Source organism: Dipodomys ordii, unplaced genomic scaffold, assembly GCF_000151885.1.
Source record: "Dipodomys ordii isolate 6190 unplaced genomic scaffold, Dord_2.0 Scaffold1, whole genome shotgun sequence".
Classification (NCBI taxonomy): domain Eukaryota; kingdom Metazoa; phylum Chordata; class Mammalia; order Rodentia; family Heteromyidae; genus Dipodomys; species Dipodomys ordii.
In genome coordinates, this window is record NW_012267217.1 from 28352299 (window position 1) to 28376288 (window position 23990).

Consider the following 23990-nt stretch of genomic DNA (forward strand, 5'->3'; position numbering starts at 1 on the left):
TTTGTTTGCCAGTCCTGGGGTTTGAACTCAGGGCCTGGGCACTGTCTCTGAGCTTCTTTTGCTCAAGGCTAGCACTCTACCATTTGAGCCACAGAGCTACTTCCAGCTTTTTCTGTGTATGTGGTACTGAGGAATTGAACCCAGGGCTTCATGCACACATTTCCAGCCTATCAGTACTGCAAGGATTAGGGCTGGCCACAAGGTCATACTTTTTTGTTGTTGGTTGTGGGGCTTGAACTCTGGGCCTGGGTGTTGTCCCTGTGCTCTTCAGCTCAAGGCAAGGCACAGCACCACTTCTGGGTTTCTGGTGACTAATTGGAGATGAGTCTTACGGACTTTCCTGCCCAGGCTAGCTTTAATTAAACCATGATCCTCAGATCTCAGCCTCCTGAGTAGCTAGGATTACAGGCGTGAGCCACCAGCACCCAGCTGACCCTTACTTTTAAGCACATATTCTGTAGATCTTTTGCTAGGTTTTTAATAAGTAGGTTAATTTAAAAGTCTTCTGTAGTTACCTGAGTTTCAGGATCTTGCTATTCAAATGTAAGCAATAAAAAATGATCTACTTTTTTCATGGATTACAGAAAGAATCCTTTAACTCTGAAAACTATCCTAGTCAGACATGGTAGTTAAAAGAACATGTGAATTAGGCACATGCAAATTGGTGGGCATCCTGATTAATGGTGTTCAAATCTTGTACAAATCTGTATTCTTCATGTGAAACTTTTTAACTGGTTATAATGATATATGGTAGGTGAAAAAGTTCTTGTTTTAAATAAATCTGTTTCTTAGAATTGGCTGAACTCCTTTCATTTAAAGGCATCACTTGTTTTTAGGGCAAGCTGTCCTACCTTTTAATAACATTTTAATGAGTAGTGTATTATCCCACATAATTTTACTTTTTTGTAGACTCCTCGTGACCTCCAATTAGGTATAGTGATCCCCCAATCGCTGCTAAGTAGCAGCATTGGATAGTCGTCTCTATATTGCAGTTTACTGCTACTTTGTGGATTTTCCCCTATATGGGAGTCTCTGGTAAGTAGCTCCTGCAATAGGTGAGGGATCACTATTTATGCATTACAAAACAACAAAAAAGGGCTGGGAAGGTGGCTCTGTGGTAGAGAGCTTGCCTTTGCATGAGGCCCTGGGTTTGATTCCTTGGCACCACATAAGCCTAAAAGGCCGGAAGTGGCACTGTGGTTCAAGTGGTAGAGCGCTAGCCTTGAGCTGAAGAGCTGAGGGACAGTGCCCACGCTGATAGTTCAGGCCCCACGACTGACAAAAAACCAAAACAAGACACAAAACAAAAACAATAACCTGTGATACAGTGAAGCCAATAAGTGAGCCTTGATATATCAAGGGAGGACTGTGTTGGAGGCATAGGGCATTCTCAGGAAGTACCTGTAGGTGGAGCTATTGCTTTCCAGGCAAAAAGGTTATTTGAGCATTCAATTTACCCAGCAAATGATCAGGGTTCGGACAAGCAAGCATATACAGAAAGCAACGTCTCAGACGTGTTATCCCAGTTTTCACTCTAGAGGTTGAAGCTTGTCCTTGTTGAGTCTGTCCTTCAACAGTCTCAGAACTAGATAACTTGCTCCAGTCCACCAGAAAATCCATTATTTTTGCTATTTTGATGGGAGCCCACAGTATGATTTGCCATTGCAGGTTTTGTCATTCATTATCTGAGTTTCTGGCCTTGGAGGTCATCTGATCCTCTGAAAGGACATCTGTTCTCAGGTTTCTTCTGCAGCTTTGGGCACTTCTATGTCCTTCCTCTGTAACAGGCACATCGGTTTTCCTCCAGTTTGGGGCTATACTTTCCATTGTTTCTTTTCTCTAGGACCTTCTTTCTTTGGAGTTGCATAGAGGACTCAAATTGTTTTCAACTTCTGCTCCTGTTTACCATTATAAACTTTGTAAGCATGATGGCACAAACCTGTAATCCTAGCTACCCAAGAGGCTGAAATCCAAAGATCATAGTTCACAGCCAGCCCAGGCAGATAAATCTGAGTGATTATCTCTAATTAGCAAAAAAGCCAAAGTGGAGGTGTGGCTTAAGTAGGAGAGTGCCAGCCTTGAGCCAAGAGAGAACATGAGGCTGTGAGTATAAGCCCCAGTATTGTCATAAATAAAACCCTCGTTAGGGGTATTTCCCTTCATGGTCCTATGAGGATGCACCTCTGATAATGACCTTAACTCAGCATTTCCTGTATTTGGGTCCCAGACTGGTTCTGCTACTGGTGTGGAATCAGTATAGGATTACTATTATAGAGGTGCTGTGCTTCATATTTACCTTGTCCATAGTTAGGTTTGTACTCCTTGGCTGCAAGATATTTAACAAAATTTTTAAACGTGCCCAGGTAGGGTGGTAGGTAGCAAAAATAGTGAATAATTAAGTCATTTGAGGATCCTTCTTATAGGTTTGAATTTTTAGAATTTAACAAGTACGTTCAAAGTTCAAAAGAAACTATAGCTCAAACAATGCCCATTTTCTCTTGGAGTAGATCTTATTTTTCTATTTTGCAGATGAGACTAGTTTTAGAAAGGCTGAATGCTAAAGATTTCAAGTGGTCAAGGTGAAATTTTTACCATAAACCTGCTTGTTCCCCAAAGCCTGGGCTTAGCTGTTGTATGATTGTGCCTTATGATGGCACAAAGGATTATATTAGAATATTTGAGACTTAAACCCTATGTGAGAGCTGTTAGCCTATTTATCTGTATCAATACTTGACACAAGGAGGATAGGACTGAAATGCACTGCTTGGAAGAGTGGAATCTAGAAATTTCTTCCCTGTGATAGATTTGAAAGATCCTTCAAATGTAGAAGGTAGTTTTGAAAATTACCTTGTCTACAAGTGATTATATATACATACATACATATATATATAAAATATATATATATATTTCCAGTCCTGGGGCTTGAACTCTTGGCCTGCGTACTATCTCTGAGTTTCTTTTGTTCAAGGCTAGCACTCTATTACTTGAGTCACAGTGCTACTTGTCTTTTTCTGTTTATGTGGTACTGAGGAATTGAACCCAAGGCTTCATGCATGCTAGGCAAGCACTCTACCACTGAGCCACTTTCCCAGACCAGTGATGACATATTAATCCAATGGCTAGTTAAGACTTGAGTGTGAGGGCCAGGACCAGTGGCTCATGTCAGTTTTTCTAGCTATTCATGAAGCTGAGATCTGAGGATCACAGTTTGTAGCCAGCCTGGGCAAGAAAGTTCATGAGACGCTTATCTCCCAATTACTGCCATAAAACCAGAACTGGAGGCATGGCTTGAGTGGTAGAGTGCCAACTTTGGGCAAAAAAGCCAAGCAAGGAAGTGGCGCTGTAGCTCAAGTGGTAGAGCTCTTGCCTTGAGCTGAAGAGCTGAAGGACAACGCTCAGACGGAGTTCAAGCCCCATGACTGACAAAAAAAAAAAAGGAAGCCAAGCAAGAATGCAAGACCCTAAGTTCATAACCCATTACTGACACACACACACACACACACACGTGTGAAAAGGATTAATTTACCCAATCAACAAGCAATGAGAAACCATACTACATTAGAATGAAGTGTAGGCACAGCAAGTAGATATTGTGACTGTCTTCAAAGATATACACTAAAAAATGAGTTTTGGGCATGCTTGCAAGACCTTTGAGAACCTTGCCCACTATCTTAAATAGGTAGTCTTAGATTTTGGTTTCCTCATCCTTAATGAAGATTTTTTAAACATGGTAGGTTTGATTTCCTACAAGGAGGTGGGGCTTGAGGAAGGGAGGAGTATCTAGCCTCATGGCTCACTCCTGTAATCCTAGCTATTCAAGAGGCTGAAATCTAGATCTCAGTTCAAGGCCAGTCCACGAATTAACGTTTCCAAAATAACAAGGAGGACTAGAGGTGTGGTCAAGTGTAAAGTGTCAGTCTAGCTAGTGCAAGGCCTTGAGTTCAAGCCCTTACAGTGCCAAAGGACAAAATAAGGCAAAACTAAAACTTTTTATTTAGGAAAGGGCTTGTGTGTGTGTGTGTGTGTGATTCCTGGGGCTTGAACTAGGGCTTTGGCACTGTCCCTAAGCTTTTTTTTGTTTTTTTTTTTTGGGTCCGGTCGTGGGGCCTGAACTCTGGGCCTGAGCACTGTCCCTCAGCTCTTCAGCTCAAGGCTAGTGCTCTACCACTTGAGCCACAGCGCCACTTCCAGCTTTTTTTTTTTTTTTTTGCTTATGTGGTGCTGAGGAATCGAACCCAGGGCCTCATACATGCAAGGCAAGTGCTCTGCCACTGAGCCATTTTCCCAGCCCGTCCCTAAGCTTTTTTGCTAAAGGTTTAAGCACTCTACCACTTGAGCCACATCTATTTCTAGTATTCTGTTGGTTAACTGAAGCTTAGTCTCACAGACTTAGCCTGGGCTAGCTTTGAACCATGATCCTCAAATTTCAGCCTCCTGAGTAGCTAGTCTAACAGGTGTGAGCTACTGGTGCCTGGCAGGGAAGGGCTAATTTTGAAGTAGGAAATGAAACAAAATTGGGGAAGGGACATCCAAAAAAAATTTTTTTTTTGGTACCAATACCTAAACTCAGGACCTATGTCCCTGAGCTTTTTGGCTCAAGGCTAGCACTGTACCCTTTGAACCACACTCTAGTTCTGGCTTTTTGCTTCTTAATTGGAGATGTCTTTCATGGATTCCCTGCCCAGCTTGCTTTGAAACTCAATCCTCAGACCTCAGCCTCTTGATTAGCTAGGATTACAGGTGTGAGCCACTGGTACCCAGCTAACTAGCAGTACTTTGATGTATTATACTACTATATTATGTATTGTTATATCACCTCATTTACTTTAAAATTTTTACTTGGTTTTAACTCAAGGCCTTGGTGCTGTCCTTTAGGTTTTTCCACTTAAGGCCAACATTGTACCCACATGACACACAATTCCGTTCTCACCTTTTTTTTTTTTTTTGCCAGTCGTGGGACTTGAACTCAGGGCCTGAGTGCTGTCCCAGCGTTTTTGTTCAAGACTAGTGCTCTACCATTTGAGTTACAACTCCACTTGTCTTTTTGGTGGTTAATTTGTAGATGAGAGTCTCATGGACTTTCCTGCCCAGGCTGGTTTTGAGCCGCAATCCTCAAATTGTAGCCGCCTGAGGATTACAGGTGTGAGCCACCAGCAACCAGTTACTTCCAGGTTTTTGGAGGTTAATTGGAGATAAAAGTCTCATAGACTTTCAAACCATGTTCATCAGATCACAGCCTCCTGAGTTGCTACAGGTCTGATCTGACAGCTTGCCGCACAGTAAGATTTCTTGAAATCTGCACTTTGTTATTCCAATTAATGGACACAGACTGCCATTCCACTGATCAGTGAATCGATGACTACTTTGGAGTGCATTCTCAGTCATCTTCACCGGTGAAGGTGTTGCTGACCATTTCGTTCTTTTTGTGCCTGTACCGTGTCTTGAACTCTGGTCCTCACGCAGCTTCTCTGCTCACTGCTGGGATGGTGCTCCACCACTTAAGCCATATCTCGATGGCTTTTTTTCAGGTTAGTTGGAACTAAGTCTCCTCGACCTTTCCTGCCGGGGCTGGCTTCGAACCGCTACCTTCAGATAAGGAGCTGGGATGATAGACGAAAGGCACCGGCCTCTACGAAGTCAAATACCGTACAGAAATTACCAACCACCAAAAAGGGTTCTAGGCTAGCGTTGAGTTTGAGCTTCTTGCTCCTGGGAACTCGGAGCTCCGAGGCTCCTACGGACTCTCTCCAGTATTTAAAGGTTTCAGGACCCCAAACTGTCCCGACAGGAGGAACGACATTCTCGAAACGCAGACACAATCCCGCCAAGCCGCCCGCCCTCGCGCCGAGGTTTACGGTCCAACGCAGGGGCGGGAGACGTCGCGCCACGCATCTCCTAGGCAACGTCTGTGACGCAGCGTAGCTGGGAGTTGTAGTTTGCTCGGGCGCCGCTAGACCCCTGCGCAGGCGCACAGGGGGCCGGTGGGAAATACACTTCCCAGAAGGCCTCGGTTCAAAACTGGGCGTGGCCTGTTTAAGGGGCGGGGCTCCAGCCGCAGCGGTAATTGTGGCGGCTCATTCGTAAATACTGGGGGGACAGCGGGGCTGCTTCGACTCTGGTTCCAGCAGCCGCGGCGTCACAGAGCGGTAATTTGTGGGTGAGAGAAGCAGCGGAAGTTGTCGTCCGACGCTGGATTCCGAGGCTGCCGAGGGCCGCAGTCGGGCCTCGGGTCTGGCTCCCGGGAGGGCGAAAGCGGGGCGCCGGCGGGCTGCGGCGAGTACGAGTCTCCATACCTAAGCTCCGCTTTGTTCTTGCGAGGATCCCGGGGGCCGGCCACTCAGGTGGGGGTCCCGTAGGGGACGGGTCTGCCCGGCCTGGGGCGGGTGGCGTGGCGTCGCTGGCTGTCCCGGTCTCACCCAGGCCAGCCGGGGCTGGAAAGCTTCTGGTGGAATCGTGGGTTTCTGGGAAGTGAAGGGGGTCAGCGGATGGGGGGGTGGGGGGTGACATTACCCCCCTCCCGAGTCCCGCGAGGGTCAGCTTGTACTGGGCTGAGGGGGGCTGTTTGTGTCAGCTTTTTCTCCTCACAGTTGCTTTTAAAGGAGGTTCATATATTACTGTTGGCAGATTTTTAAAGGTTTCAGTTAGATTAAAGAAACAAGTTTTCTTGAGGCTTAATTGCTATAACAGTAAGAATCTAATGCATTTGGTGATTCTGACATATGCATTGGCATACGCCCCTCGGATGTTCATGCCTGAGTTCACATACTGGCCCTTTCTCGTCTTTTTGCTGTTTTTACTGAGGCCTTAGTGTTAGTAATAGCAGATTTAGGTCGAAACAATGCTTTTATACTTCAAGCTGACATTAAATATATTTTTTAGGATTCTAGTTTTTTATTTTATTCTTTTGCCCGGAGTGTGGCTTGAATTCAGAGTCTGGGAGATGTACCTTAGTTTTTTTGTTTTTGTTTTTTGCTGGTTCTCTCTCTACCACTTGAGCAACAGCTCCACTCCTACCTTTTTGGTGGCTAATTGAAGATGAAGAGTCTCACAGACTTTTCTGCCTGCCTGGCTTCTAATTACGATCCTAAGATAGTATTACAGGCATGAGCCACCAGCTCCTTGTTATTGTTTTATAAAGTGAAAGATAATGTCCAACTGCTTCCTCAGTTTGATATTGTACTTGTCTAACAGGGATTTTTTTTTCCACATTACAAAAATGACCTAGCTTGTGTGTTTCCTTTCTTAAAAAAATTCAGATTTTAAAAGATTTTCTGCTGTTATTACTTTTTCAGTACTGCTGTTTGAATTTGGAGCCTTGTACTCGAACCACAAATCCCAGCCCTTTTTACTTTTGTTGATAAAGATTTTGTTTTATGCCCAGGGTTTTGATCCTCCTATTCACACTTCCTGTATGATGATGATCACTACTGTGTCCAGTTTTTTTTAAAATATAGGTTGAGATAGGAGTATTAGATACTTGGTTTTTGGAGCCTTGCCTTGAATCATAATCTGACATACTTCAGTATTCCCTAGTAGCTAGGAGCCACCATGCCAGACCAAGAATATTGAAATTTAACCAAGATTATTTGGTTGACTTTTAAAAATCTTTTTGAGATAATGGTGTTTGAACTCAGGATCTCACACTTGGTAGGCAACTGCTTTATCACTTGAGGCACTTCTTCAGCTCTTTTCTGCTTTAGTTATTTTTATTTTTTAGGTATGGTCTCAGTGTTTTCCCAAGGTTGGCCTCAGACCTGCCTCCGCCTATCAATGCCTCCCAGCATATTGAAACAGTGTAGCAGTGTGTGTTGCTAACTTTTTGCCCAGGCTACCCTGCACTGTCACCCTCTTGTTTTATGCTTTCTACCATGATTGGAATGCCAGGAGTTTGCTATGATGCCCAACTTGTTTCTGTTGTGATAGAGTCTCCTTCACTGTCCCTCTTCTCCTGGAATTAAGCTTCCCATTTTGCTGGAATGACAGGCATGTACCACTATACTTAGCTGGTGGTTGAGATGGGAACTTTTTCCCCTAGCTGGCCTCCATTGTACCCAGCTGTAGGTTGCTATGGGATCTTGTGAACTCTTTGCCCAAGCTAGCTTCAAACAGTGATCTTTCTGATCTCTGCCTCTTGAGTAGCTAGGATTACAGTAGCCTCAGGCCCTTGTGAATGTCTCTTATCATTGTCTAGTGCACCTAGTTATTACCTTTTTGTGGAGAGTTGCCAAGGATCAAACACATTTCTTTGAGCATATTAGGCAAATGCTCTCCTGCACCTCATCCCCTATTTTTCTTTTTCTTTTTTTTTGTCTTTTTTCTTTTTCTTTCTTTCTTTCTTTCTGTTTTTTTTTTTTTTTTACAGTGTTGAGGGTCAAATGACCTTGTAACTCTGTAAGCTAGTGGTCTGCCATTGAGCTACATCCCAGCTTGACTTTCTTTTTCTGTTTGTTTGTTTTTTCTTTTTGGTGTCAACCCTGGGACTTGAATTCAGGGCCTGAGTTTTTTTTTTTTCTTTCTTTTTTTCCCAAGGCTAGGGACTCTAGCACTTGAATGACAGCTTCACTTCTGGCTTTTGATGGTTAATTTAGATAAGAGTCTTATGGACTTTCCTGCCCTGGCTGGCTTTGAACTGTGATCCTCACATCTCAGCCTCCTGAGTAGCTAGGATTATAGGGTGAGCCACCAGCACCCAGCTTGCTTGCTTGTTTCCATCTTCTTCCCTCCCTCCCTTTCCTTCCTTCCTTCCTTCCTTCCTTATTCTTTCTTTATCCTTCTTTCCCTCCTTCCCTCCCTCCCTTCCTCCCTTTCTTCCCTTTCTTCCCCTTGCTAGCTCAGGCTGGCCTGGAACCTGCCTAAACTCTAGCCTCCTTCCTTTGCATCCCAAATGATGGGATTATATGTGTTTCCCCGTCATGGCTGATTAGTTTGTCTCATTTTATTTTGCTTTTTTAAAAAAACTTTTATAATTGTTATAAAGGTGATATATAGAGGATTATGTTACATAAGTCAGGTAATATAGTACATTTCTTTTTGGAGAATGTCACCTCTTCATTCTCTCCCAGTTTTTCCATTCAACCCACAAGTTGTATAGTTCATTTTCAATATAGTGTCTAGTGAGTACCACTGCTGCAATTTGCCTCTTTTTTAAAATTTAATTTTTTGTTCTAAAGGTGATGTATAAAGGGGTTACAGTTATATAAGTCTGCTAAGGAGTGCATTAAAAAAAAATAGGGGCTGGGAAGGTGGCTCAGTGGTAGAGCGCTTGCCTGCAAGCATGAGGCCCTGGGTTCGATTCTTCAGCACCTTATAAGCTAAAAGAATAAAGCCGGAAGTGGTGCTGAGGCTCAAGTGGTAGCACGCTAGCCTTGAGCTGAAGAGCTGAGGGACAGCGTCCAGGCCCAGAGTTCAGGCCCCATGACCGGACCCCCCCCCCCAAAAAAAAAAATACCAAAACACAACAGCTTCTTTTGTTTTTTTCTGCTACAGCAATTTGGGGTTGACATTTGTATGAAACTAGTGACTTACCTTGTAGTCTTTATTTTTTCACTATCCTGGTCATAATAGTACTTTATATATCTCCATTCTATAATGGTGTGTATGTGTGATTTAAAAATTTAAAAAGTGTATGTACTTAATTGTGAGAATAATAATTACGCCAAGCTATCTTGACATTCCCTCAACCAGCAAAGGAGGTAAAGAAGAGCATATTCAGACACAATGTGAATGAAGAAGAGCCAGAGAGATTTTTGTGAGAACCTTGGTCTCTATCTTTGTTTTAGCACCTTTTATATATTTTCTAATTTTAGTATAGTCATTGTTGATTTGACAGGATAAAGAATTTTGTGGTTGTAGCAAGAAAACTTTTCCCCATAGAAACCAGGATATCTTTAGGGGGGGTCTTTTAGAACAGTAATCATAGCATAAGCAATTAATACAACATTCAAGCCATGATATATGAATTTATAATTCCCAGAACTATTGATCCTCCAGACATTGACACTACCCTATATTTCACTTGCTTTCATCACAATCACTTGGCTGAATACAGTTTTCTGTGTACAAAATGAAGTGCATTCAAACAGCATTCGTAGTCTCTCACTGCTGAGTTACATATTTTGTTCTCACAATGCCATATAATAAATAATGGCTGATTACGATTTAAGATCACTAGAACTTGTACTTTCTATGTAAGCTACTTAATAACAAGTTATATGTTGAAAAAAATTGAACTAAATTAGTAGATAACAGATTGTAGACATATTTATGCAATCTGTGACCTGATGTATAGTTCATCATGCTGTGGCTAATGTGAAATGTAGTCTTGTCAAAAGAATGAAGTTGTGCTGGGTGCTGGTGGCTCATGCCTATAAAATCCTAGCTACTCAAGGAGGTTGAGACCTGAGGATCAACATTCAAAACCAGCCCAGGCAGGAAAGTCTGTGAGACTCTTCTAATTAACCACCAAAAAGCTGGAAATGGAGCTGTGGCTCAAGTGGAAGAGTACCAGCCTTGATCAAAAAAGCTCAGGGACAGCACCCAGGCAATGAATTCCAGCCCAAGAACCAACACATGCACAAAAACAAAACACACAAAAGTTGTGCAGGCTGCCAGTGGCTCACACCTGTAATCCTATCATAGAGAGGCTGAGATCTGAGGATTGAAATTTGAAAACAGCCTGGATAGGAAAGTCCTTAAGACTCTTATCTCTAACCTACAAAAAGCTGAAAGCCAAGTTGTGGCTCAAGTGGTAGATTGCTAGCCTTGATAGAGTCAAGTACAAGCCTGAGGTCCTGAGTTTAAGTCCCAAGTATCATCGTCAAAAGAAAAAAAATGCATTTAACAAAAGTATTTGTCTTTTTGTTGTTGTTGTTGGTCATGGGGCTTGTACGCTGGGCCTGAGCATTGTCCCTGCACTCTTCATCTCAAGGTGAGTGCTCTATCCCTTGGGCTATAGCACCACTTTCGGTTTTCTGGTGGTTTATTGGAGATAAGAGTCTCACAGACTTTCCTGCCTGGGCTGGCTTTGAACGGTAATCCTTAGATCTCAGCCTTCTGAGTAGCTAGGATTACAGGTATAAGCCACCAGTGCCCGGCTGTCCTTCACTTTTAAAATTTAATTTTAATGAACTTTAATTAGAAGTTCACTAAAATTCAGTTTTGTAATCACATTAGCCACATTTCACATATTCAAGTCTTTTTTTTTTTTTTTTTTAGGTCTGAAATGGGGACTTCCAACTTGGTTCATGATGCTTTCCCATATTGGCTAGTGCTCTATCAACTGAGCCAAGCCTCTAACCCTAAGGGTTGGTTATTTTCTTTATTTTTTTTTACATGCCCAATAGTCTTACAATGGGTACTTCACTGAACAGCAACAGGTCTATATAATTCTATTCTTACATAAACTGCTCTGTCCTTCATATTTGTAAATATAACAATGTATCTTGGATATGTTTAGTACTTTCATATCAGTAAAAAGCATATTTGTTCTCTAACAGTTGCATATTTTGAATATCATCATCAGTTGGTCTCCTGTTAATGGGAGTTTAAGTTTTTTTGTTTAGTTTGAGACTGGGTCTCGTAGCTCACACTGGCCTCATCCCCCTCTTAGCCTCCTCGGTGCTAAGATTAGAGGCTTGTGTCACCTTGTTCAGCTTGTTATTTTTAGTTTATTGCTAGTGCTAGGAGCTTGTAATAGTGTAATAGTGGTGCAAAATGCCTACAGGTAAAATTGCTGGAACAAAGTTTTAGTGTATTTATAGTTTGGGTAGATACTGTCCTCCTGTTCTCTAGAATGTTGTGCCAGTTACATACCCAACTAACATAATGAAAGAGTTCCTTTTTTCATCCTAGATATTACCATTCTTTAGTCTTTTTATTTATTTATTTTTTCATTGTGAAAATACTGCATTCTTTATTATTATTATTATTTTTTGGTTGGTGGTGGGGCTTGTACTCTGCGCCTAGGTGCTATCCCTCAGTTCTTCAGCTCAAGGCAAGTGATCTACCACTTGAGCCACATCGCCACTTCTGGCTTTTTCTCCTTATGTGGGTGCTGAGGAATCGAACCCAGGGCCTCATGTATGCAAGGCAAGCACTCTACAACTGAGCCACCTTCCCATCCCCATCTTTAGTAAATCAGTATTGGGGAAAATGTTATTGTTGTAATTTTAGTTTTTCAGTGGAGTAAAGTGAACAAACTTTAACATTTGGCCATTTGTTTTCTTTTCTGTTTATATCTTATGTATGATTATTTTTTATATACCAAGTACACAACTAAGTATGTTATTTGTCTTTCTATTTTTTCAATTCCATTCAATTTCAATATATATTTATATATATATTGCTGCTTTATACTGTAAAGTGTAGATTTGTGTTTGAAAGTAGTGAGATGTCATTTCTTTGGGGTTCTAGATTCTCTCTTTTCCTCTAGTCAAGGATATGATTGCACTTCCTTCTCCCTGTTCCCCCTACAAACATGCTTTTATTTCTCTTATTACAAAAAAAGTGATGTCACCTTACCTTCCTGTGCAGCTATTGTTTCATTTATTTACTTCCCCATAGCAAAACTAGAGTAAGCTATACTCATTCTCTCTAATTGCTTATTCATTCATGCTTCCCCATCAGACTTTTTTCTCCTACCACCAAAATTGCTTTCTTTGAAGTTCTCAGGACTTTTTTTTTTTTTGGTCATGGGGCCTAAACTCTGGGCCTGGGCGCTGTCCCTCAGCTCTTCAGCTCAAGGCTAGAACTCTACCACTAGAGCCATTGCACCACTTCTGGCTTTTTCTGCTTATGTGGTGCTGAGGAATCGAACCCAGGGCCTCATGCATGCGAGGCAAGCACTCTACCACTGAGCCACTTTCCTAGCCTTCTCAGGACTTTTGCTTTGCTAAATTTAGAAATCATTTTTCAGCTTCCCTCACATTTTATTCCTTAACAGCATTTAGCATAGCTCTTTTTTCCTTGTAGCACTTTCTTCACTTGGTTTCAAGGACACTGTACTTTTTGCTTGTTCTTTATTTATTGCGTGTGTCTACTCTTAATCCCTTAGCAGTTTCCAGTCAAGTGATCTCCATTCTGTGCTGAGGATGCGTTAGTTCCTTAGCCTTGGCTTTCCGTTCTAGTATATTCAGTTATCTACACAACATCTTTACTTGGATGGCCAATAGGCATCTTAAAGTATCTGAAATTGAACTTGGGAGAGTTGGACTTGTTCAGCTGATGTTCTACCACTTGAGTCACACCTCCAGCCATGTATTGTTTTTGAGCATCTCCTGGAGTTTTCTACCTATGCTGGCTTGACTCATGAACCTTGAGAACTCAGCCTTCTTGAATAGCTAGGATTACAGGCATGAGCCACCAGCACCTGGCTTGAAATTTAACTCTTGATCTCTAATTCCCCAAACCTATTTTATCCACAGTCTTGCCATTTTAATGAATGGCAACTCTGTTCTTTTCTTGCTGAGAAAAATTTAAGGGATGGAGGAGAGGATGTGGGTGACCTCTGTAGGTTACTAGACATGGAAGGATGGGTAGTAGATTAGTCTCATCATATTATGTCTTCTTGTGGGGAAGGATGGGAGAATAGTCTAGAAGTAGAAAGATACACAGATTTTGTCTCTAGGCCTACTGGAACAGAGTATAGTTTCCATAGGAAGAAGTGACTTAGAAAGCTGAGGATTTTGCTGATAGAGGATTGGGAATATTTTGACCTGGGCGGTTTGTGAGGTGGAGAGGGTAAAGCTTAAGGGTCTAATTTAGTTTAGTGTATGAGAGGATTGAGTGTAAGTGATATAGGGTGGCTTGGGAGCATTAGAGCTTCCTTAATACCAGATAATCACGGTAGTGATAATCGAGCTTTAAATTTTTTTTTCTTTTTCTTTTGGTTCCAATACGGGGCGGGGGGGGGCTTGAACTCAGGGTCTCTAACTCTGGCTTTTTCCACTTAAAGTTGGGACTATATCACTTGAGCCACAGCTCCTCTTTTAGCTTTTCTCTTGCTCTTCAATTGGAGATAAGTTCTCACAGACTTTCCTGCCTAGGCTGGCATGAACCACCAGTGTCTTAGCTTCTCTGTTTTGTCTTCCTTCAGTATATCTGATAATTCAGAGTTCTGTGTTCTGTGGCATCAGCCAATGTAATTTTTTATTGCTGAACATTGAATGGATATAATACTTTATAGTACTGAATTTATTTTAAGTATATTGTTCCAATTTGTTTTAATGTAGTCTTAGCTAATATTTACTGAATTGGTTCTGTTTGAGAGGAATGATATTAGACAGATATCTTCCAGGAACTTTTCAATTTGGTAGAGAGCAACCATGAAAACAATATACTGTTAATTCTGAGAAAAATGCTAAGTAGTGAGATCTATTGGAGTACCTATGTGGAGGAGGAGGAGGGGTTGTGCCTATGGGGAGAAGGAATTCAAAGCATTCTGGTAAAGCTATGGAGTTATACTGGTGGTAATGCTGGTGATAACTTTTGTTTTGGAACTAGGATTTCTCCACGTTCCCCAGAGTAAGAAAGTACTTACTGTGGGTATTACTTGATGTTGGTAGTATCCTTTTTTTTTTTTCTTCTTTTTTTTTTTTTGTAACTGAATAACTTAGATGCTGTTTTAGGTTGTGTAGTGTTAGGTTAACTGATCTAGCAATTACATAATATCATTAATAGATTGAATGATTAGATCAAAAAGGCTCTTAGATTTTTTTTTTGTTTACTCAATTTAGGTATTTTGAAGAAAGAAGCCAAGAAAACTATAGAGCTTAATGCCCAGTAAGTTTTTTAAAAAATAATTTACCTTATTGTTATTCTAGAGGTGATGTACAGAGGGATTACAAGTACATGAGTCAGGTAATGAGGACATTTCCTTCCCCTACAGTCTTCCTCACTCTCTCCCAGTCCTTCCCTCCCATCTCTACCCAAGAGCTGTATAGTTCACTTTCACCAGTGGCCAGTGCGATTCACTGCTGCACTTTTTTTTTTTAATCCTTTTCCCTTGAGTTCTGTACCCTCCCCCAACCCTTCTGAAGATATACACTTCAATATACCATACATAAGGAAAAGAAGAATCATCCCAAAACATATAAAAAATAAAAAATTGAATAGAATTCTGAGAGGTCCCTTGTTTCCATATCCTTGTTTCCATTATATATATATCTCCTCTTTGGTCTCACCTTTTGTGAGTCTCTAGAATCTTGTTTAATTTATCATATACCAATGTATTTTAGATCTAACTTATCCATATCAGAGAGAACATTCACCACATTGTCTTTCTGAGCTTGACTTACCTCACTAACATGATTTGTTCTAGTTCCATCGTTTCCCAGCAAATTACATTGTTTTATTCTTTCTAATGGCTGTGTAAAATTCCACTGTGTATAGGTACCACATTTTTTTGGCTCTACTCATCTATTATGGGGTATCTGGGCTGTTTCCATACCTTGGCTTTTGTGAATATTGTGGCAATGAACATGAATGTACAGGTGTCTTTATCATATCCAGGCTCATGATGTTTAGGATTGATGCCCAGGTGTGGTATGGCTGGGTCATAGGGAAGGTCTATGTTTAGTTTGTTTTTTTGAGGAACCTCTAGACTGCTGTGCATAGTGGTTGTATCTAGTTTACTTTCCCACTAACAGTGCAGTAGGGTTCCTTTTTCCTTACATCCCCTCCAACATTTGTTGTTGTTCCCTTCCAACATTTGTTGTTGGAATTCACAATGTTAGACAATATAATTGGGGTGAGTTGTTTTAATTTGTATTTCCTTTATGGCTAAGGGTGATGAGTATTTCCTCCTGTGTTTCTTTCCCATTCTCATCTTTTCTTTTTTTTTGTTGGTTGTGGGGCTTGAACTCTGGGCCTGGGCGCTGTCCTTCAGCTCTTCAGCTCAAGGCGAGCGCTCTACCACTTGAGCTACAGCGCCACTTCCAGTTTTCTGGTGGTTTTTATTGGAGATAGGAGTCTCACAGTCTCTCCTGCCCGGGCTGGCTTTGAACCGCGGTCCTCAGATCTCAGCCTCCTGAGTAGCTAGGATTATAGGCGTGAGCCACCAGCGCCCAGCTTCTCATCTTTTCTGACAAGTCTCTCCTTAGGTCACTTGCTCATTTAGTGATTGACTTACTAGCTTTGGGAGGGGTTAGTTTATTAAGCTCCTTGTATATATTGGCCTTTGTCTAATATATTGCTGCTTTGCCCAATCTGTTGACTTTCTATTTAGTAACTATGCTCTTAGCGGTGCAGAAACTTGGTCTTTATGTAGTCCAACTTGTCCAGTCTCTCTCCTGTCTGCTGTGCCCCTGGGACTCTTGTCAGGAAGTTGCTACCTATACCTATAAGTTCTAATGTTGCTCCTACTCTCTCTTGCAATGTTTCCAAGTTTCAGGTCAGATGTTGAGGTCTTTGATATACTTTGAATTGATATTAGTGCTTGGTGACAAACAGGGGTCCACTTTTAGTTTTCTGCATATAGATGCCCAGTTATTGAAGATACCTAGTAGCTTTACTGGTTAAAAAATTGTTGTTATTGTTACTTTATTATCTGTTGTTTTGGGGGCTTGAAGTCAGGGCCTACGTGCTATCCCTGAGCATTTTTGCTCAGGGATAGCACTCCACCACTTGAACCACAGCTCCAGTTCTATCCTTTTGATGGTTAATTGGAGACAAGAGTCTCCTGGACTTGCCTGCTTGGGCTGGCTTAAAGCGTTATCTAATCTTAGATCTCAGTCCCTTGAGTGGCTATGATTAGAGGTGTGAGCTACTAGTGCCCAGCTAATAAGCTTTTTTTTTCCTTTTATTTAGTACTGGGGATTGAACCCAGGATATTGCACTTGTAAAGAAAGCGCTTTGCCACTGAGCTGCCCTGTATATTTATTATTGACTGAATATTTTTGTGTTGGGTTGAAGTGTGGGCTGGTTTTTGGACAGTGTTTAATAATTTTAATGAATTTTTTTGTTGATTATTTACAGGTGTTGGAAATCAATAGGTCCTTTGGCTTTTCCAACATTTAAATATAATAGTGCTGTTGGACTAAAATGTTCCTGATGTCAACCTCTGCAGAGTTAAACAGTGGGCAGGACTTTGTACCTCAGTGGATGACCAATCCTTCTCGGGCAGGGGTCATATTAAATCGATTTCCTGTTTTGGAAGCAGATGAAGAGAACCAAACAACTACTAATGTTTCTACCAGCTTCCCTGTTAAAACACAGTTTTCAGATAGCTTCAGCTTTATTAGTGAAGATGATTCACTTCATGAAGAACAGAAACTGGAGTCTGGCAACTCTTATAAACTACAGACAGAAAAATTGGAAGCTCATCCAGTCTTTCCTTTAATTAAAAAGGGACGACAACTAATGGTTTGTCAGGCTGTTCCTGAACACCAGGAAGACAAGAGTGACTTCTTATCTGAGTCTGCAAGTGAACATAAAGATATGGCTTATAAAGACCCACTTTTTAAAAAGCTTGAACAGGTACAACAAGATTGGGCCTAAAATGTGTTGGGTTATTGCAAGTATTACTTGATGGCAAGTCATCTGTTCCAGTTCTTCTGTTCCTTTTCTCTTCTTTGAAATCTTCAAGCTACCAGATTTTGCTTTTTGTCTAATTTAAAACATTAAATGAGTTTAATATGTAAGATGGAACTATAACATTTGAGATAACTTCTTTAAGTTGCTACCTCATTTGGTTAAAAACTGTTGGAAATGGTTGGAGTTGATTATATTGATTACCTATCTTGTTTGTTTTATGTCTCAGAGGATCTGTATTAAAAAATTTTTTTATTAGCACATATTAGCTTTACAAAGAAGAGTTTCATTGTGACATTTCCACACATATATACAGTGTATTCCATCCAGTCTCTTTCTCTCTGTCTCTCTCTCTTTCTCTCTCTGTTAGTCTCCATTCCGTCTTCCCCTTTTTCTAAAACAGTTGCAACAGGTTTCATTGTTCTAGTTTTATACATGCAAAAACTCTGCTAGCACCATATTCATCTTCATTTTTTTTCCTGTTCTTACCTGAAATAGCTGATGTCTTTCATAAGAAACTAGATTTTAGAGTTTTGGTATCAGGATGATGTACTGAGGGATCTCTTTCACTGAAACTTTCATCAAGGGAGATGTGAGAAGGGAGATGGAAGGGGTTAGGACAAATGTAAGGAGCTTGTAACTGAAGTTTAAAGCTATTTTAATAAAGCAAATTCTATGTTTAAAAAGCTCAAAGAAGCACAACAGAAGAAGCAGGAACAGCTGAAAAGACAACAGTTGGAACAGCTGCAGAGGCTCATGGAAGAGCAGGAGAAACTGCTCACTATGGTGTGTGGGCAGCACCCACATCCAGGTATGTTTTGCATTCACAGGGCATTAGGTTAAGGAGATAGTTCCATGCTTCTTACTTGTAGTTACCTGGTAGATTTTTTTCTACTATGTCTCTGTCTTGTGTTGCAGAATCCAGTGTCTTCAGGGCCAGCCAGGTAAGTGTGGTGGTGGTATATATAATAGGACTGGGACAAATAGGAGATGTGGGATTCCGGAGTGTCGTGTTCTGCTTAAAGACATTAACATATATTTATTTATTTTGTGTTTAGGGGCTGAGACCAGGTCATTACATTGAGTATGTGCTCTGCCACTGAGCTACATCCCCAGTCAATGTTTTATTTATATATTTTTAAAGCTGGGTACCAGTGGCCTATGCCTGTAATCCTAGCAATTCTAGCTACTTAGGAGGCTAAGTAAGATCTGAAGATTGCGATTTGAAGCCAGCCTGGGCAGGGAAGTCTGTGAGAAACTTACTCTACCTAAAAGCCAGAAGTGGTACTGTGGCTCAAGTGATAGAGCAACACACACACACACACACATGAGAGAGAGAGAGAGAGAAAGAGAGAGAGAGAGAAAGAGAGGAGAGAGAAACCCAGTAGAAAAGCGAAATTAGAACTAGAGGTACTGTTATTCAGCCCCTGTCTGATGAATGAAAACTGTTCAGAGCCATAAAGGAGAATATATGCAGAAGCCGCTCTGCTCAACTGAAGACCAGACTACACGTCTTTTTTGTTGGGATATTCTTTTTTTGTTGAGTATTCTTTGGTAAGTTGTGTCAGTTCACAGAAAGCATCATGTACTCACTAGATCTGGAACAAAAACATTCCAAGTTAGAACTCATAAAAACAAGCAAATTTCATATTGCCATATTTTTTTTGTTTAATTTTATATCATTAAATAATGTCAGTCATGATCTGTTGCATCTGAGGATAAAGTTGCTCGAGGATTGTATGCTACATCTGAAAAGCAGTGAGTTGGAGCAATGTGTACTTCTTGATGTTGCTTTTTTTTTTGGTCTGTCATGAGGTTTGAACTCTGAGCCTGAGTGCTGTCCCTGAGTTCTTCAGCTCAAGGCATGCGCCTGCATGCTCTACCACTTGAGCTATAGTGCTACTTCCTGTTTTCTGGTGGTTAATTGGAGATAAGGGTCTCATGGACTTTCCTTGCCCGGGCTGGCTTTGAACTGAGATCCTCAGACCTCAATACTAGCTAGGATTACAGATGTAAGCTACTGGCGCCTGGCCTTTTTTTTTTTTTTTTTTTTTGTGCAAGGACTAGGCTTGAACTCATGGCTTGGGCACTGTTTCCTTCACTTTTTCTCAAGGCTAGTGCTATACCACTTAAGCCAGAGCTTTTTGCTGGTTTATTGGAGATAAGAGTCTCATGGATTTGTCTTCTCATGCTGGCTTTGAACCAAAATCCTCAAATCCTAGATACCTACATAGCTAGGATTATAGGTGTGAGTCATAAATGTTTGGCTGGTGCTACCTTTTATAATTTTTATTTTGAAATTTCTTACGTTGGCAGTACTGGTATTTGAACTCAGGGCTTTGCACTTACTAGGCAGATGCTCTAATACTTCAGCCACATCCCTAGCCATTGGTATTGTTTGTTCTGTTTAGAGATTTTGCTGGATATTGAGAATACAGAGAGAGGCTGGGAATGTGGCTTAGTGATAGAGTGAGTGCTTGCCTAGCATTCATGAGACCCTGGGTTCAGTAAATAAAATTTAAAAAAGAGAATACAGAGAGGAAAAGACTGGCAAATAAGCATGTAGACTGGAAGAGATGGGCATGGTGATGAAAAATAATAAAGAATAGGAAATTTGAGGGTTATCTTGGAGAATATAGAAAGTGGGTGGTGTGCATCTTAAAATAGTGGAGTTGTTTGTGAATTTTTTTTTTTAATTGTGCCAGTCCTTGGGCTTGAACTCAACCTGGGCTCTGGCTCTGAGCTTTTTGGTTTAAGGCTATTCCTCTACCACTTGAGCCACAATTGTACTTTTGGCTTTTCGGTGGTTAATTGGAGATAAGAGTCTCATAAACTTCCTTGCTTAGGCTGGCTTTGAACCACGATCTTCAGATCTCAGCTTCCTGAATAGCTGGGATTACAGAGGTGAGCCACCAGTGCCCCACAAAGTTCATGATTAATGGAATATATGAAAAGTAACAGCGTGTGATACTTTTTGTTGTTGTTGTTGGTTCTGGAGCTTGACTCTGGGCCTGGGCACACTGTCTCTGAGCTTTTTTTGTTCAAGGCAAGCAAAAGAGCAAAAGAGCTTCTTTTGCTCTACTACTTGAGCCACAGTGCTATTTTGAGTAGTTTATTGGAGATAAGAGTCTCACAGAATTTCCTGCCTGGGCTAGCTTTGAACTGCGGTCCTCAGATCTTAGCCTCCTGAGTAGCTAGGAATACAGGTGTGAGCCACTGGTGTTGGGTGCCTGTGATACTTTTTTTTAATCACAGTACAGGTACTATGGTAAATGACAGAGAAGCAGATTTCCAAGCTACTGATGTGAAGCCTTTAATTCTTTGTACTCATGAGGCTGAAATCCAGAGGATCCCAGTTTGAGGTTAGCATGGGTAGAAAAGCCTATGAGGCTCTGTCTCTAAGCAGCAAAAAGCATTTTTGGAAGTGTGGCTCAAGTTATAGAGCACCAGTGGTTTTGGAACAGTTTGCTTTAGGGAAATACTGTTTTGTTGTTTCATTTCTCTTAGCTCTTTTTCTCTTCTTCCTCTCTTCCTCTCCTCCTCTCCTTTATCTGCTAGGAATTGGTCCCAGACTTTTGAACATGCTAAACATGTGCTCTGCCACTGAGCCACACAGGGGAGTGGTGTTTAACCTTTTGTTCTCAGGATCTCATAGCACTTGAAAATTTTTGAGAATCTGAGAATTTTTATTATATGGACTGTTTAGAGTAAGTACTGCATTATCTTTCCATTTCTGTGACAGAATTTACTGAGATAAACAATTTAGAAGGGGGAAATTTTTGTTTTGTTTCACTGTTTCAGAAGTTTTAGTCTATGACTACTTTGCACCATTGCTCTGGCATCTGGCACTACAAGTCCATCATGAGGGGAGAGTGTGGTAGAGTCACTGCTCAGTTCATGATGGCTGGGAAGCCAAGATAGCTGTGGTTCCAGGATCATCTTCAAGGGCATGTTCCTATAACTGCTCTCCTAAAAGTTTAACAACCTACCAATAGAGCCACAGACAAATGACCAAACTTGTATGTAGTTTATGAGCCGTTGGATAGCATTAAGATCCAACTATGACAATTATTGTATTAGAGATTAAAAGACATTTAAAATTAACTCAGAGGTCTGGGAGTATAGCATAACATGTGTGAGGTATGCCCTGGGTTCAATCCCCAGTACTGAAATCAACCAGTCAATCAAATTTTTTCCCTTTTTGAGAGAGTGTTTGGCTATGTACCAGGCTTAGCACTTGCTTCATAGCTGAAATTTTGGCCTCAGATTTATTACCCTACTATTTCAGCCTCCCTAGTGCTGGGATTACATATGTGCACAAAAAATTCAAATTCCCAAGTAAGCTTCACTTACTTTGAAGTAAGAGTATGTTTATACTCTGCTTTCTGTGCAGACAGGGTGTAGAGGGCACCGGTACAGCTGACCTACCTGTAGAAGGTGCTGTTCAGCTTTCCTGTGTGAGGCTATATAGTTTTCAACTCTGCAGCCCTGCGACAGGCTGCATTTCTGGTGTATTTTCTTTTGTGTTGTGTTATGTTTTGTCTGTGTGTGTGTGTGTGTGTTTCTGGGAAGGAAACCCATGATGGGCAAGTACTCTACACTGATCTATTAGCCTTGTGTGTGTGTGTGTGTGTGTGTGTGTGAGTGTGAGTGTGAGTGTGTGTGTGCACACATATGTCAGTCCTAGGGCTTGAGCTCAGGCCTGGGCCCTGGCCCTAAGAGTTTTTGCTCATGGCTAATGCTCTACCACTTAAATTACCAAAAAGCTCCAGTTCCAGCTTTTTGGTAGTTTATTGGAGTTAAGCGTCACACAGACTTTCTTGCCCTGGTTGGCTTTGAACTGTGATCTTTAGATCTAAGCCTTCTGAGTGGCTAGGATTATATGGGTGAGCCACTGGTACCCTTCCCTAGCTAGCCTTTTTTTTTTTTTTTTTTAAGAAAGCATACTCTTTTTGTTGGTGCTGGTACTGGGGTTTGAACCCAGGGCCTGGGCCCTGTCTCAGGTTTTTCACTCAGGGCCTGGCCCCTGTCTCTTAGGTTTTTCACTCAGGGCTAGCAGTCTGCCATTATGAAGCCATACACATTTCTGGCTTTTTGCTGGTTAATTGATGTTAAGACTCTTAAGAACTTTCCTGCCTGGGCTGACTTTAACCTGAGATCCTTAGGTCTCAGTAGCTAGCATTACAGACGTGAGCCACCAGCACCTGGCAAACAATATCCTTTTCTAACCAAAAATGTGAGAAGTATTGTTTTCTCTCTCAGTATCTTTAATATCTGGATTAAAAGAATTCAGAGACAGGTACTGGTGGCTTATGCTTGGGCAGTAAAGTCCTTGGACTCTTATTATAATAAACCATTAAAAATCTGAAAGTGGAGGTATGGCTCAAGTGATAGAGCACCAGACTTGACCAGAAACATGAACAGTGTCCAGGCCCTGAATTCAAACCTCATTACCAGTACCAAAACCAAAAAAACAACCCAAAACAATATCCTCAGGAGATTTTCATGTTTCTTAGTCTTCTCAAATTATATTGCACTTTTTTTTTTTTGTTTTTGGTTGGTGTAGAGCCTGAACTCTGGGCCTGGGCGTTATCCTTGAGCTCTTCAGCTCAAGGCTAGCATTCTACCACTTGAGCCACAGTGCCACCTCCAGCTTTTTCTGCTTATGTGGTGCTGAGGAATTGAACCCAGGACCTCATGCATTCAAGGCAAGCACTCTACCACTGAGCCACCTTCCCAGCCCTATATTGCACTGTAACTCAACACTTAGTCATTTTCAGTGATGTACCTAGTATGGAATCTAAAATTATATTAATGAACTTTTAATGTACTATTAGATAGTATATTGTTAAATAGATATACTAATATAGAGTACTAATATTAGTACTAATATATAGTACTAATCGTACTTTTATTAAATAGATATTTTGACATTTTGGAAAGATAGTTTATACATGATTTGGTATATTACTCATTTGGAAAATACTGACTTGAGTTATATAGGTCTTTAAACTGTTGACTTATCTCATTATACAGGCCAAAAAAAAATCTAACTCATTAATATCACTGCTTTTCTCAAAAGTCTTGAAATATTGTGAAACTGTGAAGATCATGGTGATGGATATATTTTTCAGAATTCTAATTTTATTTTCAAGGCCAGATTTTATTATTAATAACAAATACTATGAACTGTTTGTAGTTTCTGCAAAATTCCCAGGTTTAAATAATAGATTTTCTGTCATCAAGTCTTTCAAATAAAAGTGACATTCCTTGAAAGAAGTGGCTAGTTGAGCCTGTAGTTCTGGTACATAGACACTTCTTGGTTTGCGTGGGTGTAATTTATGCATACTTCCCATTTTTGTAGTTCTGGTACATAGACACTTCTTGGTTTGCAGGGGGTGTAATTTATGCATACTTCCCATTTTTTTCAATAAATTGTTCAGAAGATAGGAATTAAAAGGTTG

General features: G+C 40.9%; 1 protein-coding gene across 1 annotated transcript in view; it reads left to right on the forward strand.

Moving 5' to 3' along the window:
- The first annotated feature begins 6242 nt into the window (after nucleotides 1–6242).
- Nucleotides 6243–23990, forward strand: part of Cenpj (centromere protein J) — a 53127-nt gene continuing 35379 nt past the window's right edge. The window contains exons 1-4 of the mRNA XM_013028621.1: nucleotides 6243–6341; nucleotides 14733–14778; nucleotides 16972–17472; nucleotides 18214–18337. Of these exons, the coding sequence (XP_012884075.1) occupies nucleotides 17038–17472; nucleotides 18214–18337 (559 nt within the window). The 5' untranslated portion in view covers nucleotides 6243–6341; nucleotides 14733–14778; nucleotides 16972–17037. The remainder of the gene's footprint in view (nucleotides 6342–14732; nucleotides 14779–16971; nucleotides 17473–18213; nucleotides 18338–23990) is intronic.